This window comes from Sphaerodactylus townsendi, linkage group LG04 (assembly GCF_021028975.2).
Source record: "Sphaerodactylus townsendi isolate TG3544 linkage group LG04, MPM_Stown_v2.3, whole genome shotgun sequence".
Lineage (NCBI taxonomy): Eukaryota > Metazoa > Chordata > Lepidosauria > Squamata > Sphaerodactylidae > Sphaerodactylus > Sphaerodactylus townsendi.
Window position 1 is genome coordinate 34996726 of NC_059428.1, and position 24219 is coordinate 35020944.

Genomic DNA, 24219 nt, shown 5'->3' on the forward strand with positions numbered 1-24219 from the left:
GCCTCTGTTAAAAGAACTGGACATTTTTTCTTCTTCTAGGACTGTTGGCAACCCAAACCAGGAGTGTGAGGGTTTGGGCTGGAAAGTATTCTGTGCACCTGTAGGGGCTGGAACCATTTCCAGTGTATTTACTGTTGGACTAAATGAACTACATTTTCTTTCAAGTGTGTTATGAAGATCTAAGCACATGTCTTTGACTGTTTAGTGCAGTTCTGGTGTCCACAGTTAAACCTTCAAAACATTAGGATATATATTTGGTTCATGTAGCAGCACACTTGCTAAACCATAGATGCTGGCTGAAAGTTAATTTAAGAAAACATCATAGGCTTTTCCCCCTTCCAATATTTACTTCAGCATTTCTATGTTACTATTTTTAATTGTCTGCTATTATTGTGACATTTATATTCTGGTGCTGTTAATAAAGCAGTATGCCTTTTGTTGCTGTTAATTATGTTATGTTTTAAATCTGCTTTATTTGTACCATGGTAATCGTGAGCTGCCTCAAGAGTGTTCTGATGGGAGTTTCTGATTGGTAACATATTGTGTCTATTATGTGCTATGACTAAAGTAACGTTTAGAGGTGAACCCAAGATACTACACTTTAGGAAATGCAACATCAACTTAATTACAATGTAAACAGCCCCTTCAAAGTAAACATTTGCTGCAGGTCTTTCCTCAATTTGTGCCTGTAAAAAAATAAGCAATTCTCTCAATTGAGCTGCAGGCCTTACTTCTATGCAGGTCAGATCAACTGAGCAGGGTGGAGCTCTTGCAAACTTACCAACTGCACATGCTCAGTGAGCTCTTATCCCCTGGGCCCTAAGTTCCAAACAAAACAAAAATACTAAAATGGCATGGGTTACACATTCATTGTGCCAATTTCTACATTATGGTATGTGACTTTAGGAGATTTTGTTTGCACTGCTTTCTAGTACCATAAATCTAGTTCGGCTGCATTATTAGGTGCCTTTTGCTTCCTGATAGAATAAAAAAATCCGCCTTGAGTCTCATCTAGAAAGTCAGGGTCCCTACAAATGAAGTAAACGGTACAATGCGCGCTTCACGTCTGCGTGAAAATTAAGCCAACGGTGCCTTCCTCTGGTTCAGCAGCGGGCTAAACAACGAATACAGCGCGCGCTAGTAGCTTCTCTATTGCGCTTGCGCATTTCAGGCATGGCAGTCCGTTGAGCGTGCGTAGTTCATAGGAGGACGAAGACGCGTGCGCAAGAATATGCGCATGCGTAGTGTATGATAATCTGTCACTACCGGCGCCGTTTGGTTGCCGTTGCCGTGGCAGCCGGACCGCTTCGCGGCCTGGCCAGGAGACCTTCGAGCGGAACGGAGGCCCCAGGCGGTACCGGCGGCAGCTCCGCCGCTTTCTCCTCCCCTTCCCCATCCCCGCCGCAGCCGCTGGCGCTGCTGGTCATGCGGCCCTGCGGCGGGGGCGGAGAAGGGGAGGCGGCGGCCGCCGGCCTTCAGCCTCAGGGCCCGACCCCCGAGGCGCCCCCAGCCCAGGGCAGCTACATGCTCTTTTACGAGCTGGGCCCCGCGGGCGAGGCGGACGCCGACGGCGAGCTTGCGGGCGGCGAGAGTTGCGGCAGCCCCGGCGGCGGCGGCCTGGATGAGTTGGACGAGGAGGACGAGGGCGGCGCGCAGTCCGGCGGCGGCGGCGGCGGCTGCAAGAGCTGCACCTACCAAGGCTGCCGCGAGACCACCACGCAGGTGGCCAAGCAGCGCAAGCCCTGGATGTGCAAGAGGCACCGCAACAAGATGTACAAGGACAAGTACAAGCGCAAGAAGAGCGACCAGGCGCAGGGCGGGACCGGCGCGGGAGGCCCCGGCGCGGCAGCTCCTGCAGCGGCGACACAAGGAGCAGGAGCCGCCGCCGCCGCTGCCGCCGCCACCCCGGCAGGCAGCAGCGGGCGGGCGGAGGTAAGTGCCAGAAGGAGACCCCCATCGAGAGCGTGGGCCAGCAGCATTCGTGCCATACGGCCAGATGCCAGAATGTGCTCGGTGGTTGCCTTTCTAGAAATGAAGTTTTATAGTGCTTCTAGAGATTGTGGGATGCCGTGCATCTGTTAGGGGCCTGGAGAAAGGATACTTGGGCAGCGAGCGTTGAAGCTGCCGCCCCGGGAACGTGGCAGATTCATATGATTGCGTATGAAAATAAACACGTTGCTTTGTACGTCATCTGTCAAATAAGGTTTTACCCCGGAGAGTACACTTTCCAAGGGGGGGGGGGGGGATAAAGAGTTGCATAGAAAGCGGTATGTGGGCTTCCGTTTTCACTGCTTTCGGGTATTGAAGGAGATTTGCTCTCCTCTAGGTCTGTTAGGTGTAAGGCAACGTGAGACACACTTTGTCTCACGTTGTGGTATCGGTGTGTCTGGCCGTCCATTTATGTATGAGGTCTGCATCTGGTCTCCACTGCAGTGGCTTGTGCTGGAGTAGGTCTGTTCTTGATCCTTTTTCATGAAGTGCAGTATTGGCACTATGGGGTCCCACAGGGCTCAGTCTTAACCCCAAAATTGCTTTTAATCTTTATATAAAACCCTTAGGCCAAATCATTTTAAGTTTTAAGGTTGACTGTAATCAATAGGGAGATGATGAATAGCTTCACATACCCTTGTCCAAATCTAGTGATGTGGTAGAGCCCCTAAATGACTGCCTGACTGCTATGGTTAAATGGCTAAGAGTGAACAAATTGAAACTAAATCCTGGAAAGACTGAATTAATGCTGGTTAGAAAGGCAGAGGTCTTGAAGGATATTCTTCCCACATTAGGAGGGCCTTGGATTATACTGGATTCATCATTATTGCTGGAGAAGCATATTAATGCAGTTGCAGAAAAGTCATTCTTCCAACTCAACCTAGTTCAGAAAAATGGCTTATTTCATATGGCCAAGTTGGCCACCTTACTCCATGTCAGAGTGACATCAAAAACTAGAGTGCTAAGATGTACTGTACCCCTGAAAACAGAAGAGGAGCGGGGGGAAACTGTGCCCAGCGTACCAGGCGCCCTTGCCTCAGCACTTCACACCCATGTCCCACCACGCCCCCTCCAAGGCCCGGCCATGCCTCTGCCACGGCTCCGCCCAGGGCATCATGCCCCCCCCGTTAGTGTACGCCACTGCCTGAAAATCAATTTAGAGCCTCCAGCTGGTGCAGAATGCTGCAGCTTGGCTATTATCAGGAGCTGTATGGAGCATGCATATGACTCCCATTCTGCAGTCATTCCACTGACTGCCCATCAGTTATCAGGCTCAGTTTAAGGCCGTGGTGGTGAACCTATGGCACTCCAGATGTTCATGGACTACAATTCCCATCCACTGATGGGAATTGTAGTCCATGAACATCTGGAGTGCCATAGGTTCGCCACCACTGGTTTAAGGTATTGGCTGTCATGTACAAAGCCCTTTATTGCCTTGGACCCTCATATCTGTCAGACATATCTGTCAGACTATTTCTGTCAAACTATATCTGTCAGACAAAACAACATAGAGAATTGTGTTGAAGTGGTGAAATGGTATATCCCATTTAGGATCACAATACTAATTTGCTACAAGTTTTCAGGAAGCGATTGATGTCTGGCAGTAGGGATTTCTTCTTAAATTGTCTTTTGATAACAGGATTTAACGCTTATTTTTTTCTTTACTCTGTACTCAGGATTGCACTGAAAATTCAGGCTCTGCATCAAAGCAAAGAACAGGTTCTATTGGCGATCGGCCCTCAAAACCTACACTTTTGGAGCAAGTGTTGAACCACAAAAGGCTGGTAAATACTCTAAATTTAGCAAGAAAATCTCAGGTTTTTTAAAAATGGGTTGCTTCTCATGCTCACTTTTAAAAAAGTAATATGTTAGGTATTATGAATCAAAATTGGAATATGATACTTCTATACCTGCTTTAAGCATGAGGAAATCAGTGAGCCTCTGTCTTAATTTGCTTCATGTTGCAATTTTTTCCATTCAAGCTTCCACAATCTAAAAATTGAGAAAAAGACATGCTTGAAATATATAACATCTAATTTTTATTACCTTCTGAAACAAAAGCCATGCATGTACCATTTCTATCCAGTGGTATAGCTATGTTACCAGAGTTCAAAATGAAATGAATGAATATACAGCTTAGTCCACTTTTAGAATTCCAGCAATTTTGAAGCCATTTGTGGGGAAAGATCCTCTTTTTTGGAAAGAAATGGAAATTTGGGGGAAGTGGACATTTACGATGTCTAACTTAAAGCTACTTGTCTCTTTCTAGTCACTTCTTAGAAGTCCGGAAGTTGTCCATTTTCTGCAAAAACGACAGCAGTTGTTAAGTCAACAAGCTTTGGAGCAAAGGCAGCAACAGTTCTCTGGAGCACCAGTGTGATCACTGAAGGATCGTCACACTCATTTTCTTATTGGTCATTAACTTCTCCATGTTAACTGTTGTAAGAGAACATTAAAAATACACTCCAAGGGGGGGAGGGTCCTAAAGCCACCTTGGAAGCATCAAGAGCCCCACACTGACGTCTGTACCCACTGTGCTGTGCAAAGTGGCATGGACATCAGCGTTGGGCCACTTACCCCCCAAACCTGGAAGCTGGCCCCGTGGTGGCAGGCCTCCGCTGCAGCTGCCTGTGCCAGGTCATGGGGGTGGTGTTCCCAGAGCAAGAGCTGACATTAGTCAACTCCTAGTGTTCTTTCAGCCCGGGAACACCCCCTCCCAGTGGCACCAACTTATGCCACAAAAAAATGTGGCTACGTCACTGTGCAGTGGGCTTTCACAATAAAAAGAACAATCTGTCTGATCAACATCTGCATAACTGGCAGAAAAAAGGAATAAAAAATGTAAAAGTGATATATATACATAAAAACATGTATTCAATAATATAACAAGTATTAGAACAATTCCCACCAACATGAAATTCAACAGTGTGAGCCAGTACAACTTAATGAAAGTGAATATGTACAATAAAACCTCACACATAACATATAAATAGATACAAAGAAAAATGTTTTTGATATTGCAAAATACAGTCAGAAATCAAACAGGTAAATGTAATATAATTTCAATGTTCAATCTTATTCATGAGGTAATCATCATACTCTCATACTCTATATCTAACCTTAAAGAAAAATGAAAGAAAAATAAAAAAACAATTACTACTGAGCTGTAGTCAGAAATTCAACAGGTGAATGTAATCCAGTGTTAGTATCTAACTTCCGTAACGTGACCCCTATTCTTCATAATTTTATTTCATCCACATTAAGATGTATTGGCTCACATTATTGTATTTCATGTTGGTGGGAATTGTTGTAATACAGAGGGACCTCGGTTTTTGTCGGTAATCCGTCCGAAAACAATCGGCGAAATCCGAAACCGGCAAAAACCGAGGCAATGATTTCCATAGGACAGTTCCATAGGAAATTAGCAATGACCTACAATGACGAAAGCAATGAAATTTGAGGCAACCAACAAAAACCAGGACAAAATGATCGTGGAAAAACTGAAACCGACGATAACCACAGCCTACGAAAAACGAGGTTCCACTGTACTTGTTGTATTATTGAATACATGTTTATTCATGTATATATCACTTTTACATTTTTTCTTTGTTTTTTGTTCCAGTGATGCAGATGTTGATCAGACGGATTGTTCTTTTTATTGTGAGTTTGCTGTTCTGAGCTTCTTTTTGGAGTAAAGGTTTTCCCATTCTCCCCCAGCCCTCATGCTGCCAGTTTGTCTCTTTGGAAACAGTGTGGCGGTGCCATCCCAAGACGCTGCTCTGCCGCCCACCCCGCGGATTGGGATTTAAGAGAATGCTTAACTGCTTTCATTGTGGAGTGTGGTTTTACTTGCTACTTAGATGGTTCCATGTTCGCTAACTTGACTATTTGCCCTTTGTGTTTCAGCCATGGTGTATTTATTTATTATATGGCTTGTATTTATTTTAAATTTATATTAGCTCTTATGAATTCTTCCTTCACAGAAATCTTCCGTTAATTTTTGGAAGCTGTTCTGAGAATGAGGCATGTGAATTAGTTGACCAAATTAAAAATGATTGCTCAAAATATTTTGCTATGTGAAAAGCTTAATATCTTGCATAAGGTGATTCTTTAATGACAGTCATTGAAGAAAGCAATACTTACTTTCTATGGAAGTTGTAAAATGTAAACTTGTAGCCAATCCGGTAGCATATATTGCTCAGGGAGGTACCTTGGGGATGCCCTGGGCTTACAAGTTTATGGGGACAGCTCAGCAAGTTCTGGCCTCCATCTCTGGTACTGGTGATAGATTTGTACCTCTGGTCAAACAAATTGATTGTCATCTTATTACATTATTTTACAATGTATCCCATGTTATTAATTTTGTATGCATTTTGTAAACATAGTTTTCAAGAATTAGTATGATTATTTCAGTATATTACTGGCATAAAACATTAAAAGGCATTCATTTAGGCCTATTTATATTAATTTTATATTTTAATAAGACTGATTTGTACCAGTAAACAAAATTTGTCAAGGATGTATTAAAAATATCATTTTTGTATTTTTGTAATTTTCAGACGGTTTCTGGGCATGTTTTGAATTTTTTTAGTCTTTTTGGATAAAGGTATACCATCTGAGAATTTTTGTAATCAGATTTTTTAGAAAAAAAATTCTGTCGAATATAGTGGGCTAGAATCTTCCAGCTTTTATATTCCACAAAAAATTCAATAAGAGCCGTGGAAAATAATCTTCCCGAATTCTCCTCCTCACTGCAGCTTTGGCCACATGGAGTTCTCTCTATTTGGACCATATAATATCCAAAGTAGTTTTTTAGGTGACAAAAGAGAGGTTTTCCCTTTCTTGTACCCATGAAATGACTGGTAGGATTCAACCCATTGTATATACATTAGTGTCTTGTTCTGCCATAGTATTAACCTGACTGTGTTCTGATTCACATAAAGATGATAGTTTGGTCAGTTGACGTGCAATGGTTGAGAAAGTTGTCTGCTTCCACATTAGAAAATAGTCCTGAACAAACATGAGAATTATTCATTTTTCATTCACTGCTTTTGTCAAAACGATTATTTTGTGCATTATTGAACATGGTACCTCGCTACAAAAGCATTTATGCCGAAACATTTTTTCTTTCAAACAGTTGGGGGGAACAGGACTCGGCAGGGCATTCTACCATAAAGAAAGCCCAGCATGCTTTGTTCCATGGCTGAGGAATATACTATCTCCTATCATCTTTATGTGAAACATAAACAGATATCAAACTCAATCCTTGATGCATTTCTAGCATGCTTTTTTAGAGAAAATAACTGTATGCGATGTTGAAATGTAAATAGTATGGACATTGAAAATGTCCGTGATGCTTACCAGTTCTTGCTGTTTGATTGGATAACAACCTGGGTAACATTTTTCCAAATCTACATGAAGGGTATAGTTAATGTAAATTATGTTAGCAGCAACTTTTTTTTTCTTTTCTGCATGGTATATTTACTCTCCAATGGGGTGCTCCGTTGTCTGCGGCCTACTATGCAGTAAGAAATGGGTGAAATATTCCAATGTTTTGCTGCTACCAGTGACGTAGGTATAGATTTTTATGGGGGGGTTGGGGGGCGAGGCCGCGCCTCCACCCACCCCTGGGGGTGTGGCCATGGCTCCCCAAGCCCTGCCCCTGGCCTCAGTGCTTATAAAAGCAGCTCTCCAAGGCAAGGGATGGCAGACTCCCATGACCCGCCCGCCCCGCCCCACTGGCTGGGCTCCCAGCTGGCAGCCGGCAATCCCTTCTCTCTCCCCTCCATGCAGAGGGGTAGCTAGGGAAAACGGAGCCCAGTGCAAAATATGAGGTTTGCGCACCTCCCCCCCCCCCATGGGCGGCTGCTGTGATGCTGGAATCCACCCCCAAACAGCATCACTTTCAGTGGTGTTTAAATTAGGGAGCCCACAGTCTCCTTTTAAATCCATTTTAAAGGGAGAATCTGGGGTCCCCAGTTAAAACAACATTGAAAGGGATTATCCCCCACCCTGAAACAGCATCACTTTCAGTGTTTAAACTGGGGACCTCAGATTCTCCCTTTAAATCCATGCCGAAGGGGGTGGATTTAAAAAGAGAATCTGGGGAAATTTAGGGGGTGCCTGCTGTCAGGGGTGCCATGGTTAAGCTAGCAGCACCAAACTTTCAGGGTATCTTTGGGAGACTCTCCTGATGATACCACCCAGGTTTGGTGAAGTTTGGTTCAGGGGTTCCAAAGTTATGGACTCTCAAAAGTGTAGCCCCCATCTCCTATTAGCTCCCATTAGAAACAATGGGGATGGAGGCACCCCCTTTGGGATTTAGTAACTTTGGACCTCCTGAACCAACCTTCACCAAACCTGGGTGAACCAACCTTCACCAAACCTGGGTGGTATCAGCAGCAGACTATCCTGATGATACCACCTAGGTTTAGTGAAGTTGATTCAGGAGGTCCAAAGATATGGACCCTCAAAAGGGTAGCCCCATCTGCTATTAGCTCCCATTGGAAACAATGGGGAATAGGGGCACCCCTTTTGGGGGTCCATAACTTTGGACCCCCTCAACCAAACTTCACCAAACTTGTCTTGTATCATCAGGAGTGTCACCTGATGATAGCCTGAAATTTTGGTACCGCTAGCCTAAAAACTGGGCTCCCTGCAGGTCAAAAATAACAAACACTTTAAAATTGCAAAAAAACACAAATGGTGGCGGAGCTTCGGACATACAATGGGGGGGGGGTTGAACCCGAGAAACCCCCCCCCCCCCGTTACCTACATCTTTGCCTACTACTGATTGAGTCCAGTTCCTTTTCCAACAGTCCTTAGGATGAAAAATAGCAGTTCTCACTCTTTAGTAAACTCATGAAAGATTTAATAGCATTTCCTGCGCTGAGAGTTATTAGCTGATAACATATGTACTGTCTACTGTCTGTGAAGAGTGTAACTGAAGCTATTTTATAGTTAACTGAGCCCAAATAAATATGAAGGAGAATTTTGTGAAGGACGAACCTGGGAATACATACAAAATTTAGAGAATTGCTTCATCAAATAAAAACAAGAAAATCATGAGATACCTTTCAGAATTTATACAGAAACGGGAAATATGTCAGGGTAACTGGCTATTGTGGGGTTTTCAGCTTGTGTGGCCGTAGTCTAATAGCTTTAGCTCCTAATGTTTCATCCACATCTATGGCTGGAGTTTCCAGAGGCATGTCATGGTAGGATGCGTTTGTCTCCAGGCTGTGCCACAGAGAGAAATGTATCTTATTGTGACATGCCTCTGAAGATGCCAGCAATAGGAGCTAAAGCCACCAGACCCATGGCCACACAACTCAAAAACCCCACAACAGCCGATTTATTCCAACCATGAAGCTTTCAACTGTGTATAGAGTAGAATTAATATAGATGCCGTTGATCAAAGGTAACTGAGCTTCCTTAAACGATAGCGATGTTCTGTCCAGTGAGTGTGTTCCTCTTTTACACATCTAAAATTTTCAGTGGTAGTTGACCCAGGTGCCAAGGAATTGGAATCCTTAATACGTGTGGGAAAGTTCCATGAGCTCATCTGTGCCTTTAAAAATTATGCTGGAACAAGACAATGATTGCCACCACTTCTGAAGTTGAAATGAGAGTGAGGAACGTTTTACAAATAAAAGTTTTAAAAGGCTGTTATGATACGACTGCTGTGATTGCTAGTTGAGGACCACACTCCTTGTGTGGAAGCAGACATGGTGAGGGTTGTTCTTCATGGTAAGGAGATTTACACAATTTTTATACATTGCTGTAGCATAAGGATAGCTCTAACGTGTGTTTTAATTAGATTGTCTTGGTCTGTCCAAATTGTTCGTAGCTTTTTATCTGTGGTGTTCTGTGCAGTTCTTTTTGAAATACTTATTCTCAACAAAAGTGTCCACATTTTTTTGTTTGTATGTAGTAATTATGGTGTAAAACTGCACCTCCTGCTTAAGCTCAAAGTGGACTAGAACCTGTGGAAATGGCTGTACAAATGTTTTTGTCCATTTAATGCCCCATGTAGGGAAAAAACTATTGGATCAAAACTAGGAGGAAAATAAAATCAGAAATAGAACAAAATCAACAGTTGAGTTGAGATTTTGTTGAAACTTTGTTGTTGAGATGACTACCATTTTATTTTGTTGCTTGGCCGTTAGAATGGAAATAATGTTGATCATATCTGAAATTCATTGTCTGCATTTAAAGATTGACCCATATGTTAAAACTTCCGTTGGAAATTTTGTGTATTCCTTGAGCAGGCCACTATAACATATTTTCACTGTACTATGATACATCCATAGCTCATACAACTTGAAATGTTATCTTGCTATAAACAATATAGAAATGTTAAACACCCACAGATCTACAAAATACTTTTGTGTGTGGAAATCATATCCATTTTATACTCACTGTGCATGTACACCCATGCACAACCAGTTACTTCTTTCTGTGAGTGATCTGAGATCTGCAGTAATTGTTTTGCATAGCACTCAAGCAGTCATAGCACTGCCAGGCAGTGTATCAGCTGTTCCAGCTACGAAACAGGCTGAAAGCTGGTCATGGGAACAACCTTTCTGAGGTCAGCAGTGAGCAGGCAAAAGCAGCTTGTCACTCTAACTTTTAGTATTTCCCTGCTAATGCTATCTTCCAGCTTTGGTATTATCACTTTTCCTTTTTGAGGCGTGAGCGAACATTGTTTTAATCCAGGGGACCCTTCATTTTTGCGGTATTTTTCTCCAATAGAATAGGCATCTGTTCCAAGTCTAGAAATAAACACCAAAGTAAAACCGGTACACTTAATTAAGGAATAACTTTATTAACAGTATAAAGATAATGCATTATCACTGTTACAACAGGGTAATTTTAGTCAAAGAATTTGTTCATTGTGGCTTGTCAAGTTTATTCACTGGCCAGCCAACTTTAGTAACAGCAAGGCTAGTAGAACGCTGCACAACTTCTTCAACGCCTGTTGCCAAATTCAGAGTGGCTTGGAGATCTAAAGTTGGAACCATTTTGAGTTGTAATCTCTTGAGTCAAAGATAGGATGGCATTTTACACAGCTATGTTTATTGTCTGCAGCATAGTATTAATGCTCCCTCAAGAATTTAAACAATTCTTCTGTAGCAGTTTTGCTCTGAAAATGAAGTGAGGGGTGAAGATGTCTTAGATCCTATGGACAATGTCTATATGTGCTAGACAATATGTGTGCGGAGCACAATTTCCCTTCTGCTGCAACGTCCATTTGCACAAACAAATGTTTTTCTAAGGGTGCCTTTAGAAATGGAAGTTTCAGCAGAGTGCGGAGCATGTTTTGCAGCAGCAACAAGAAACCATGGAACTTCAAGCTTTAGAAACTGATCAGAGTTAAGTGTATATGGCATTTTGTTCTAATTGCTGACTATTTTCCTGCAACTTGATTACCATTGGTCAAAAACAGAACCTTACAAAGCCTCATGCATAGATGATATGATTGGCTCTGGGGTCTTAGTATGCTTTAAACTCACCATAAAAGAGTAAACATTTCTCCACACTGCTCAAGATTAAATAGTAGATATAGTATGTACTCAGCCTTGTCCCTACCAAGTACGCTGGAGTACATCTACTCATATATTACAAAATACTAAATTTTATTATCAATAGTTGCAATGAGAATAATCTTGGTGATGCAATATATTGTTGCTCTGCGAATTAATTTTCTGCTACGCGGGAAAATATTTTGCTACAGGTAACCATTTTAAACTTGACATTTCAAATGCCTAGTGGAATTTATTTACATTATTATTCATACTTTCTATCCCATTTAAGGAATGGGAACTGGCAGAGAGGATACAAACAATTGAACATCAACATTAACAACTGCAGATTTATCATAAAGAAGCATCCCAAAACTCACAAGGCAGATGGGTATCTAAGACTTCTTTAAGGGTAATTGTTAAAGGAGAATTAATGGCTTGCTTACAGTTGTTTGAGATGGGGTGTTCTAAAGTACAAAGCATCAGTTCTCCCTCTGTCCTACAGGGTCACTACAGGGCTGAGAAAGTGAAGATGTATGACAGGATAAAATGTTATTTCCTAATGGAAGGACTTTAGGTTCTTGTCCTTGAAATTTCCATGGGAGTGGGGATGAGGGCTACAGACATATCTGACAGAAGGAATAGGACAGAGACTGAAGAGAACTTACATGTCGGTTAGGAGAACAGTGATTTACACCTTCCAGTTGTATTTTTTCAAGTTTATATGCTGCTCCTGCTGACCCAAAGGGCTTTTAATAAAATTCCTTGCTTTTTGTTTGCTATTGTAGCAGCAGGAGGTAGATGAGGAAATCTTTAACCCCACCGCTAGTCTTTGTGGCTCCCAGGACAATGCTGCTAATTTTCATGATGAAGAGGTCCATCCTAGGGACACTCTTCCTTGCATGGTTCCACTGACAGGCTGTGTTCACAACATCTGGAAGGGAACTAAGAAGAAAGTACTTATATGGGATCAGCTAATTCCAACCTTTTTCTTTGCACCTGTTTTGGATTGGAAGAGAGTAGTTGACTAAAAAGGCTGTCCCAGAGTCCCACTTTATCATGAACATACTGACCTAAGTGTGGTTTGCTATGTAAATGTACTCAGGGATTGTATTTAGATCCTGTTTTACTCTTACAATCAAAAAATGAGTGGCAATTGTGGAGAACTGCAAGGTTCTAAACATGCTGTTCTTATCTGCACATAAACTTAGGAGCGGTTGACATGGTTGACAGTTCTTGGACAAGAACAGAAGACATTTGATATTTAATAAATTATAGAGCTATCATACAAATATACATCACAAGCAGCATTTCTGTCAAACTCTCTACACCCTGAAGGCATAGTTCAATGTGACTGATTGGTTGGAATGCATGTAAGCTTTTAATAACCACCATACAATATGCTGCATCACAGCATACTTTACAACTTTACAACCTGTTTCAACTCACTAAAGGTCAAGTAAGCTGGTACAGGCTTCTTCAGAGTACCAGCAAGAAAGTGTATGAAGCTTTGACCCTGCTATCTTCTACAAGTCCCCGACAGAGACAGTACCAGTACAAGATTGAAACCTTGCAATTAATCTAGATGTCACATAACATCATATATTCTTGAAGGTGAGAACTTCCCATCCTAGGAATTTGCTGCTCCTGGGTCTGCCAGGGACCTATGACAGAGAGCATCCCGTGAATAAATGGTACATTGGTTATCCAGCTTCCCAATATGCTAAATGCTTCACAAGCGTGTACTTCCCTTCCTATTTTTTGGAATCACAGTTTAAGTGCCTTTTGAAAACGTACCCTTGACATCTGCAGAATTAACTAGAGATATTTCTAGTTTAAAAGAAAAAAAGAAAAAAGCAACAGATCTACTTACCAGGTGAAATTTGGTGTGTTATTTCAATAAGCATTGGTTTAATTGTTAATACTGATTTTTGCTGTGTTTTCATTAGATCTATTTTTGATTCTGGCTAATATATACCAGTTTAATGAAACTGGTTACTTTCAGTGTGTAAGCATTAGAGAGAGTATCAAAGCACAGGCTTAAGGAACAGGACTGGCCCAAATGCTTTGATAGAGGACCTTCCTATCAAGACCTGATAAAATATTGTCTCTACTGCGTCAAAATGCTTTGAAGGAAGAAAAGATTCTTAGAGCCCATGTCAGCAATAATTTCCTGCAAGGCAAATTTAAGAAGCCGTGGCCTAGCACACACATCCTTATTGGGGTGTCTGTGTGTGCCATGGCGCTTGCCAAGTGTTTTCAGGAAGTGGGTAGGGCCAGGTAGGGTTTCTTCTTAGCAAGGTTTCTGCTTGACCGTTGAAGATTTGATTGGCTGTGCAGATTTTTAAAATTTTTGTTTTGGCAGCAGCTGCCAGCACAGCACAAAGGTTTATACTGTGTCACTGAAGTTAAGCTGTGGCAATCAGCTGTGAATCAGCAACCATTTTGTGGCAGCCATTTTGTTGCTACACCCACTGTACTGCGTCAGAATTCCAAATGTGCCCACAGGCTCAAAATGGTTGGGGACCCCTGGTCTAACACATAGATCCTCACACCCTTTGGGGGCAAGAACAACCAGTTGGTGACCCCTAAGCTAAAGCAAACCACATTATGTTACCTCACTCCAACTAATGTGCTCCACAGAGTATAGCTGCAGAGGCAGAATTGATGTCTAGCAGTGTGGCAGGAAAGCCATCTGACTTGTCCCTGCATGGAGAACTCCCAGCCAAGTCTCTGACTCCTACAAAGTCAGGACTCCTCAAGTCCCCTATAAAATGACCCTGTAGCAATGAACTGTCAAATGACCTGCTTCATCTTTTCCCTTGCTTTAACTATGCAGCTGTTTGTGGGTTGTTGTGTTATGCAAGCAGAAAACTCCTATCCCTTTCAGAACTGGGAAATAATATTGTTCCTATGATGGTACATCTTTGTTCATAATGACATCTCAAGTCATCAGTAAGCTAAAAGCTGAAGCTCAGCATATCTACCAAGTACATGAATTCTACACAAGGGTAAATAAGAACTGCTATAAATGGAAACTAGTCAGTTTCTTAATCCACAATGCTTATCAATCATCCAGTTTATTAACAAGGAAGGATAATACATTTATAGGAAATAGTAGGTTTTTTGTCAGTGTAACTAGTTTAGCACATTAAGCCTTATTCAAGGGTGTGAATTTTGCACAGTCACATGGTACAGGTGCAGAATTAAATACTATGTGCAAAATTCATCGCCCGAAGAATCTCAGAATGGAATATTGCAGTAAATAAACAATCAGTTGTAGCCAAAAACAGCAGCTGCGTGTTCATATTACCTGGTGCAAACTAACCATCTCTTGATATCTCGGGATGGGACATCTTAGCCCATTCCATCCAGTTCACCAGCAAACAGTGTGGACAGAAGTGAGGAAATGTACCCTGCTTTGACATCAGGATGTGGGTAATTCTGATGTTATCAAGAAAGGAACTTAAAAAGCAGTCCTTGCTTTCAGCAGTGGCTGTGTAGGTACCCCTACCCTTCTGGATGGCACTGGTGGGAAAAATGCAATGCCTAGGATATGAAGACATGGCCAAATTTGTCCTCAGTACAGAGAAGGATAAGTAGGATCTTAGGTAGAAGCCAAGTCCCTATATTATTAGGTTAAAATAAGAGAGGGATACCTACATAAGTGAATGCCATTTTTAAAGGCAACCAGATGGTTTAATTCAGTCTGTATCTCCAATCTCAGATTTCATTTTTAGGCAAATTTATAAACCTCCTATATTCCAAATACAGACTTGAAATGATGTGGCTACTGCGTCAAAATGCTTTGAAGGAAGTGAATCAGCAAATTTCACTTCTAGGCATAGCTTTGCCTCTTCACATGATTGAAAGAGGGGAAACGAATAGCACAAAATAAAGAACACACTGGACAAATTCATGGAGTATGGGCCTATCAGTGCTAATAGCCATAACAGTTAAATGGATTCTTCATGACTGGAGGCTCCATGCCTTGATTACCAGATATTTATGACCAAAACAAAAATGTGGCCAAAGCTATACAGACTTCCACATCTGACTGGCAATGGTTATAAACATAATGTGGACAAGATGAAACTTGGTCTGGATTTAGCATGGAAATGTTACATGCCATTTTGCTAGATGTGCAAAATCTATGTAAGTTAAGGAGTTTGCTTCTCTTGGTGCAGTTTTCATTTTTAAAAAAGCAATATACATAAACACTGGCCTTATTCAAACTGAAAACATGCCTGTTGACCCCAAATTTCTGTAACTTTTTTCCCCACAGATAGCAAAACAACTGATCAGACTGGCACCATGATTATAATCACAAAAAGGACCATAAAACATTCACCAACATCACCCTTCCAATAATAGACTATGTATGTACATGTTCATATATTTACAGCTACATACAGAAATTCTGGTTTGCAGCAATGGGAGAATTCTACCGGCCATTGCCTGCAACAGTGTTCATCCCATAGGTAGGCTACAGAGATGATTCTTATGAAACGGAGGAGATTGGGTTGTGTGGAGAACCCATTTGCGTCAGAACTTTATCTAGCCATTGCAATGGTCCATGGAGATGGATCTCAATCCAGCACGGAGTACTTGTAACATCCTGCCGGTGGTATTCAGCTCCCCAGCCCTACAAATAAAATGATAAAAAGGTGATTGCTATTTTGTCTTCTAACTTATCAAAAAAGTTTCAGTGCTGCTACATTCAGTGCAAAAATTCCTGCTGCATTAAAAAAAGGAGAAAAATAGTCATTTATGGCTTAGCCAGAGCAAAGTATTAAATAATTCATTTCAAATCAAATTTGTCCGTACCAGGTAGTTGACTGGAGGCAAACCTTAAATAAGAAAACAACCATCAAGACTTACACGCACTGGCTCTGATTCATAGAGAACTTAACCTTACATACATTGTTATCTGGGCAGAACACTACAGAGATCAGGGTTGTGAAAGATTTTCAGTACTGCCCGAGCATCGAGTCACACACATGCTTGCACATCATATAACACATCTCTTTAATGACTCACCATGTTTATTGCCTTCATTAAAAAGCACTGAGTTTTGAATGTTTAAGTAATACAAAAAGAAACTTTTTCAATAGTGCTGGATGGATGAATTTATGCCAAGATTATTCACAGAAACTGTGCTGGTTTTACAGGAGAATGTACTATGCATTCACCTTAAAGGAGTAGTAAAGACTCAGGTGGCTCTTCACCCATTCAGAGACTTGGACTACAAAGTTTGGACTACAATAAACCTGTTAGTGACAGAAAATATCTTTTTTTGCTTTTAATCTATAAACTGAAGACTCTTACATTTGTAACCATGGAGAGTAGGACAATAGTTAAGGTGAGGAAACAGAGCAGCCAAATCTTCCAGACAGAGATCAACTCTTGAACTGTGTGTAGATGTATGCATGCACACATGCATACCTCATATTTGATATTTCAGGCAAGGATCAATGATGGAAACAGCATCAAATTTGCTGTGAAGTTCTTGTCTCATTAAATGATTCTCCACCACCCCCCCTGGTGGTAGTTGGAAAACAGTTTCATGATAATTTTGGTTGGTATTTGTTCAGTGTAAGCTGCATGGCACTGTAGAGCTGTATATGCTTTAAGACAGTAATTTAAGACAGTAGTTTGCATTGTTGGAGCTCCTTACCATGTAGTTGTCTAAGATGGCAGATGAAATCCTTTATTTTACATATTCAAGTGAGTCCCAAAGATTAAAAAAAAGGAAGATGATACTATGAAAAATGTTGAGATCTGTTCACAACATTGGGCCCACAGGATGGCACAGCAACCTAACAGCCTTGGTATATTGGCTGTGTAGTGACACCAGGCCAGTGGGAGGAAACCAGCAGGAGTTCAGAGAGGCAGAGGCATGGAGGGTGCTATCAGGTGACAGTGTAACTATACTTCTGGGGAAAATCCAGAAGTGATGTCACGCCTCTCTTAGAATGTCCAGGTATGGTAAAACCTAGTTTCTGGCAATTCCTAGATAGGCATGACATTACCCCAGGGTTTTCACAGAAGTGACAACATGCCCTTGGTCCAATAGTTATTTTTTGGTGTATTTTTCTCCCAGTGCTGCTTCAAGTGATAGCAAGAAACAAGACCAAGAAAGGGGATTCACCCAGTGGGGAGAGTTTGCACTAATTCCTATAATGGGCCACATAACTTCTGGGTTTTTCCCAGAAGTGATATCACATTATTGCCCAATGACAATTTTTAACATTATTTTTTTCCCACAAGTTCCAGGGGTGGTGAAGGAAAATGGGACCTGGGAATCCCCCACAGCCAGTGGGAAATTGGCAAGCCCGGAGGACTAGGACCTTATGATGGAAAGGTCACTTACTGTACTTTGCTACTGAAGAAGACCATCTAGGTGAGCTAGATTGGTCAGCTGATCAGCAGCCCAGATAAAATCACGATTTGCCTCTTCAATTACTTCTCCAAAGAAACCAGGGACCTCCACAATGAATTCCTGCATTCCTAGCTCTAGCCCAGGAAAAAAATTGTAACAGCCTATATAATATACCCAACAATTTTCTATGTGAGTTTATTAGGATTATCAGATCCCAAACTCCAGTTGGAGAAGACGTTTTTGAACTCCCTGACTGCTACTCATTTAGCATTTGTACTTTCTTGAGTTCTACTGAGGGTTGACACTTTATTCAGCAACCTAACTGGACCATATTCTTGTCAATGGCTCCCTTCCACCTAAAATGCTTTCTTGCTCTATTGGCACCTGTGTTATTTGTATTCTTGTTTCATTGATAGTCCAAGAGATGTTGAAATCACCCGTATAAAGACTAAACACTTCCCCGCTCCCAAGTGAAGCTGTTAAAAGGAGAGTGGAGCTTCATAATAAATACTTGCTATTGTTTGTTTATGATTTCCTTCTATGCACTTTGCTAATTATTTATAATATGCCATTAAAGGTTTTTGATTTGATTTGACTTGTCATGCATGAGGTCACCTGGACCATTCATGGGACACTCTTAAAGCCTATCTAAGGGGATTTACCATTGCTTATGCCTCTTGCAAAAAAAGTCAATGTGTTGAGGAGCTAAATAAACAATAAATTAAACTGCAAGATGCCACAATCTGTTTTTATTCTGCTTCTACTTCTGAAAACTACAATAATATGATGAAATTTTGATATGAAATTAACAAATGGCTTTTATTTCAAGCTGAATTTAGTTCTGTAAACTACAGACTGGGTCCCAGCTGCAGAGGCTGCTCGAAGTTCCTGAGCAACCGGCCAACTTTGAACAAGCAACATCAAGAATTTCTGGCAGCTTTTCTAATAGATTCTTAGATTGCAACAATGAAAAAAAATGAAAATGGTAAAGCTTCAAGGCCATATGGGTATTGTAGAATGGCATAAGATCCTTGCCAGCTGGTACCCTTCTTGATTCAGAATGCAAAAGATGAACAATATTCTGGTGTTCTGGCAAAGTTGATGCATGAAACACCCTTTACAGTTCTCCCCATGCCAGAGGAAGACCTGCTCCTCTGCCCTAATTACAGGCCAATATTGCTTGCAAAATGCGATAAACCTGTATTACTGATGCTGCTCCATCTAAATCCAGTAGGTTTTGTTTTAGGGAGACAAAATGCTAATCATCTAAGACATCTGACTGATATTATTAGCACTACAGAACACAAGCATGCTCCATTGTTAGCCCTGTCACTGGATGCAAACAAGGCCTCTGACAGGTTAAATTGGGAGTTTCTGTATTTTGTTATGCAGTCCTTTGTCATCTATCAGAATGTATTAAAATATCCTTTATACAGAGCCCTGTCCAAGAGTAGTTACTAATGGTTTCCATCCAGATAGCTTTTCCTGTGGCCTGTAATCCTAGGTTGCATCCCAGTTGCATGGGCATTTTCCAATCATCACATGTTATAGGTCCATAGAAGTCTTGGTTACCAAGTGAATTATCTTACAGCACTGAAAATCTTGTATTCCTCGTTCCGCAGATGACTGGGTCAGTGATACATTAGATCTCTGTGTAAAGGTAAGAATCACACATAGCAGACGAAAAGCTCCTGAGATCTTCACTTCCATCTGGCAAGATTTCTCATGTATCTTTGACCAATGCTGCCTCACCTTTTCCATTCCTCATTTAGCTGGATCCACATTAAAGTGGATCTCACCCCCCTCCTCCATTCTTACCCTCCCACTTTCTTAATCTCTACTCTTAGCTGCCTGTGCATGGGGGCAGCTCTTAATTTCTTCTCTTGTTGATTGGAAAGTAGGTGATAGGGATACGTGGGGTTTGTTATTATATCTGTCTATGTGGAAAGACAAAAATCAATGGAAAAAAACATGGCAAAGCAGAGGCTAGGAAATTCTGGGCAGCACTTTAAGGAAAAGGAGTTGTTTAATGCACACTAACAAATTGTTTGCGGTTGTGTAAAAACTCTCACAATTTATAATTAATATCAGCATTGGTCAAAGATACATGAGAAATCTTGCCAGATGGAAGTGAAGATCGCAGGAGCTTTTCATCTGCTATGTGTGATTCTTACCTTTACACAGAGATCTAATGTATAAGAAGAGCAGTTTTGAAGTCTGCAAATGACTATATTTTTAAAATCTTCCTCCTTGAATAATATGGTAAGAGGTGGCTTGCTTCAGCTCAGACAATAATTTTTTTATTGTTTCTAAACTACAAAGGGCATTATGACATTGCAAACAAAGTGTATGGGACTTGTGGGCCTCTCTCGGAGAAAGAGGAAAGAGAAAGTACAGCAGATTAGATGGCCATTTTCTGTGTTTTTAAAAGTACTGTTGTATGTGACACATCTTATTTGGTGGAGTAACTAAACTTAAATTTATTCTTTGTTGGTTGAGCATTCCACTAATGAGCAAATTAGTTTTTTCTTTACTGTTCTTTTGGTACTTCTGATGCTCGATGCTGACTGTGCTGAGCCAATTCTGTGTATCCCAATCCAATGAAATTGTTTCAGCTGCTATAGCACAAATTACTTCACCCGGGATGGCTACACAGCATCCTATCAAGGGCAAGTGGGATCCAGAACTGTTTGATTGGTTGCAAGCTCAAGCTGTTGGAAGATTTGTTCCAAATAGAGTTGATCTAAATTTTATGGGTTTCAATGTGTGCTGAAATGTGCATGTTCAACAAAAGAGAACACACATACCCCGCAAATCTTGGACATAATCACATGCATAATTTTTCACAGTATTGCACAGAGAAGGGAGAAAGCAGGGAGCATGCGAGTGCTGATTCCCATAAGGACAAACTATGATTCATTATTATGTGTGAAGCTTGCCAGCATAAATTTTTGACTCAGCTCTACTTCTAAACCTTTTCAAACGGGATTAGTCAAAACAACTGATCACGCTAATGGAATAAGTGGTAATTCCGGCTCTATCTCTACCCTCACCATGCTTCTGATATGGTTAGTGTGATTTTGCACAAGATCTCTATAAAGTTAAGGAGTGCCATGCAGGACTAAAATATACTTGTCCCTAGGGACCAGGTGGATGGTGCATCACCTCAGTAACCTTGTACTACAGATATAATGTCATAAATTGCCCCACTGGTCTATAGGTTTCCTTTTTGCACAAAAACCTTGGTGCTTCAGTAGTGGAGAGCTAATCTATAAGCCAACAGAGACTTTTTTTAAAACAAAGAAGACCCAGCCTCAGATAATTAGGTGACTTTACAGATTCATTATATCTCTATTCATTTATCTGGTTCACATACTGAAAATTAGATGCCCTTGTCTATCACCGAACCTATAAGCATGGTAACACTTCACTCAGTGCAGGTCTTGGTACACTGAAGTAATGTGCTACCCAGCTGCTTTTCCGTAGTGGAACTCAAGCCATCTCTCCTAGCTTGCCCCCTGGCAAACTGCAGGTACCAATTCCTAACTTCCCCACTACTCAAGAATATCACTAATTTCATTATCGTTTTGAATGCATTTTTACTTGCATCATATATGGAAAAAGCTATGGAGACCCTATATTCTTAATGTCCTGACCTGGACAGCCCAGGCTAGCCCAATCTAATCAGATCTCAAAAACGAAGAAGTGTCACCCTGATTAGTACTTGGATGGAAAACCACCAAGGAAGTCTTAAAGTCACTATGCAGAGGCAGGCGACAGCAATCTACCTTTGAATATCTTTTGCCTTAAAGACCCTATGGGGTTGCCAGAAATGATCTGTGACTTGACGGGGAAAAAATTCAAATGAGAAAATGGGGAATTGCTCTCAACCACCCAAAAACTAAAGACAAAACAAAAAGTATACAAATAGATTATGAACAGCTGAATGCAAGAAAATAACCAACTGGTTCCAGATCGCAAATCACCTCAAAATGAGAAATGCAATATGCAGATTACAGCCTCACTATAGCTTTAGTATTTTAATGTCTATTTGTTTAATCATTAACAAACATTTCTGTTGAAACATCTGATGTTTAATTACTGTGAGAGTCCGATCTGCATATCACACTTCTTGCTTTAAAATTATTTACTGTTTGTAACCAGTTGTTTTTTTTTCATAATCAGCTGATTTGTTTGTTTAAAGAACTGTCTGCAAGTAACTAAACAAATTCACAATAAAAGAGATTAATGATGTTATTTTGTAGTCCAGTTACACATTGGAAGAAAAGAAATCCTTACTTTAACAAAGCTCATCCGGATGGTACACATCTTGGTTAGCTCATACACCACCTCAAATCCGTGATTAACTGACTGGGCGAGCAACTGGGCAAAGAGTTGGTTGTTGAAAATCTTCAGGCTACAGCCACTGGGGATCTTGCAGACAGTAGCTGGGTGGAAGCCATGCTGATAGTTACAGTTGCGGCTCTGCACAAAAATGCTGCTGTCGCTCACACACTCGGCATATACCTCTCCTCCAACGTAATAGAGGTGAACACCTTCAGAAAAGGAAAAGAAAAAAATGTACTCCTCTTCACACACAGGTTATTTGCAATTTTTTTTAAAAAACAAACATGTAGCTGTAAACTGTTTTGTACCATGCTTTACAGAACACAAAAAAATGTAGAAATTGTAAAAGGAATTACATCTATTAACCTGATCCTTAAAACTGGTACAGGGATAGTCAGTTATTATCTGTGCTGTGAACATTCCAGACCTCAGCTGCCTGGTATAGTGGTTAAGAGCGATGGACTCTAATCTGGAGAACCTGGTTTGATTACCCACTCTTACACATGAGCAGTGGACTCTAATCTGTTGAACCAGGTTTGTTACCCCACTCTTACACATGAAGGCTGCTGGAAGTCCTTGGGCTCGTCAGTCTTCTCCAAGCTCTCTCAGCCCCACCTAACTCACCAGGCGTCTGTTGTGGGGAGGGGAAGGGAAGAAGTTTATAAGCTGCTTTGAGATTCCTTATGGTTGAGAAAAGCAGGGCATAAATCCAAACCTCTTCTTCTTCAGGTTACAAATCACCTAATTACTTGAGTAAAGGACAGGCCCCTTGTGTTCTGAATAGCAGATGAATTGCTCTTAGCTGTTTTGCTCCTTATACCATATTTACTTTGTTTATACACCTTTCTCCTCTTTAAGGACCAAATCCAGCTTACAATGTCCTCCAATTTATTCTCACAACTACCTATCAGGTAGGTTAGGCTGAGAGTGTGTGACTGGGTACCCAGAAAGCTTCCATTGCAGGGTGGGAATTTGAGCCTACGTCTCCCAGATCTTACTGTTTACCTAACACTTAAGTGCTTATGTAAAACCCATTCCCAACAAGGAAACCCAGGTGCTGTCAGAATAGATTCATCTGAAGTTTTGATTTTGCTAGCCCAGCTATTTTCACTACTTATCCTTCCTTTCTGGTTTCTGCTCTCAATATTTCTCTCTGCATTTCTGTTAAGCCCCTCCTATTTTGAAGACTGTTGCAGTATCATTGCACAGAAAGGAAAGGCCAACAGGAAGTAGCATTTTCACTGACATTCTGGCAATCCATAGAAAATAAGTTCTGGAGCAACTCATTAAGTTATATATTCCATGTCCGATGGATAATAATGAAATCTCCAAAGTGTTTTATGTAGCACACAAAATATACAGTTCTCACTATGGAGAAAACATTTCAAATATGGTCAAAGCCACATGAATAAATAGGGCTAAACTGCATAGACCTCAGAGTCAAATACTACTTCCAAGCACTGTTTCTTCTCATTACCAATGATAATCATAACAACAACATTAAAGTTGTAAACATCTCACAATAAAGAAGCATTTGCTCTTACCCTTTCCAATATGTCTCCTGGTGTTTTCTATAGTAGAATTCCTGTTCACATTAGACAACAGTCCAAGGCAGAACCTGTTCTTATTGTTTGAAGGATCTGTAAAGCCATCTATAAGTAAACTTCGAGAAGAGGCCTGGAAAGTCTCCCCTACTCGATTATTGAGTTCATAATAGGCTACTGAACACCAGTGCTGAGGCTCTTCGTAACAAACAGGTCGGAAGTCTAGAAGAACAAAACAGAAGTTGAATGGCAATCCTACAACGATGCAGAAGAAAGCAAAGCTCTCAACTTTTAAGCACAACAGATATGACCAAGTGCATGTTATCATAAAATGACTCCATGATAAATTCTAATTTTTCACCTTTTTCCAAATTTTCTTGTTAAATTCTGATGAGTTGTGGCCACCTGGTAGCTGCTTGAAAATTTACCATAT

The 24219-nt window shown here is 41.0% G+C and overlaps 2 protein-coding genes across 2 annotated transcripts in view; one reads left to right on the forward strand and one right to left on the reverse strand.

The window, feature by feature from the left end:
- The first annotated feature begins 1256 nt into the window (after positions 1-1256).
- Positions 1257-7676, forward strand: LOC125432056 (regulatory factor X associated protein). The gene is made up of 3 exons (XM_048495391.1): positions 1257-1932; positions 3666-3773; positions 4259-7676. The coding sequence occupies exons 1-3, from the start codon at positions 1426-1428 to the stop codon at positions 4367-4369; spliced, it is 726 nt and encodes a 241-aa protein (XP_048351348.1). The 5' UTR covers positions 1257-1425; the 3' UTR covers positions 4370-7676.
- Positions 7677-10791: 3115 nt separating this feature from the next.
- The window catches only part of SMAD9 (SMAD family member 9), a 43300-nt gene continuing 29872 nt past the window's right edge, over positions 10792-24219 (reverse strand). The window contains exons 5-7 of the mRNA XM_048493784.1: positions 23787-24008; positions 22195-22451; positions 10792-16158 (exon numbers count right to left, since the gene is read on the reverse strand). Coding sequence (XP_048349741.1) covers positions 16015-16158; positions 22195-22451; positions 23787-24008 — 623 coding nt within the window. The 3' untranslated portion in view covers positions 10792-16014. The remainder of the gene's footprint in view (positions 16159-22194; positions 22452-23786; positions 24009-24219) is intronic.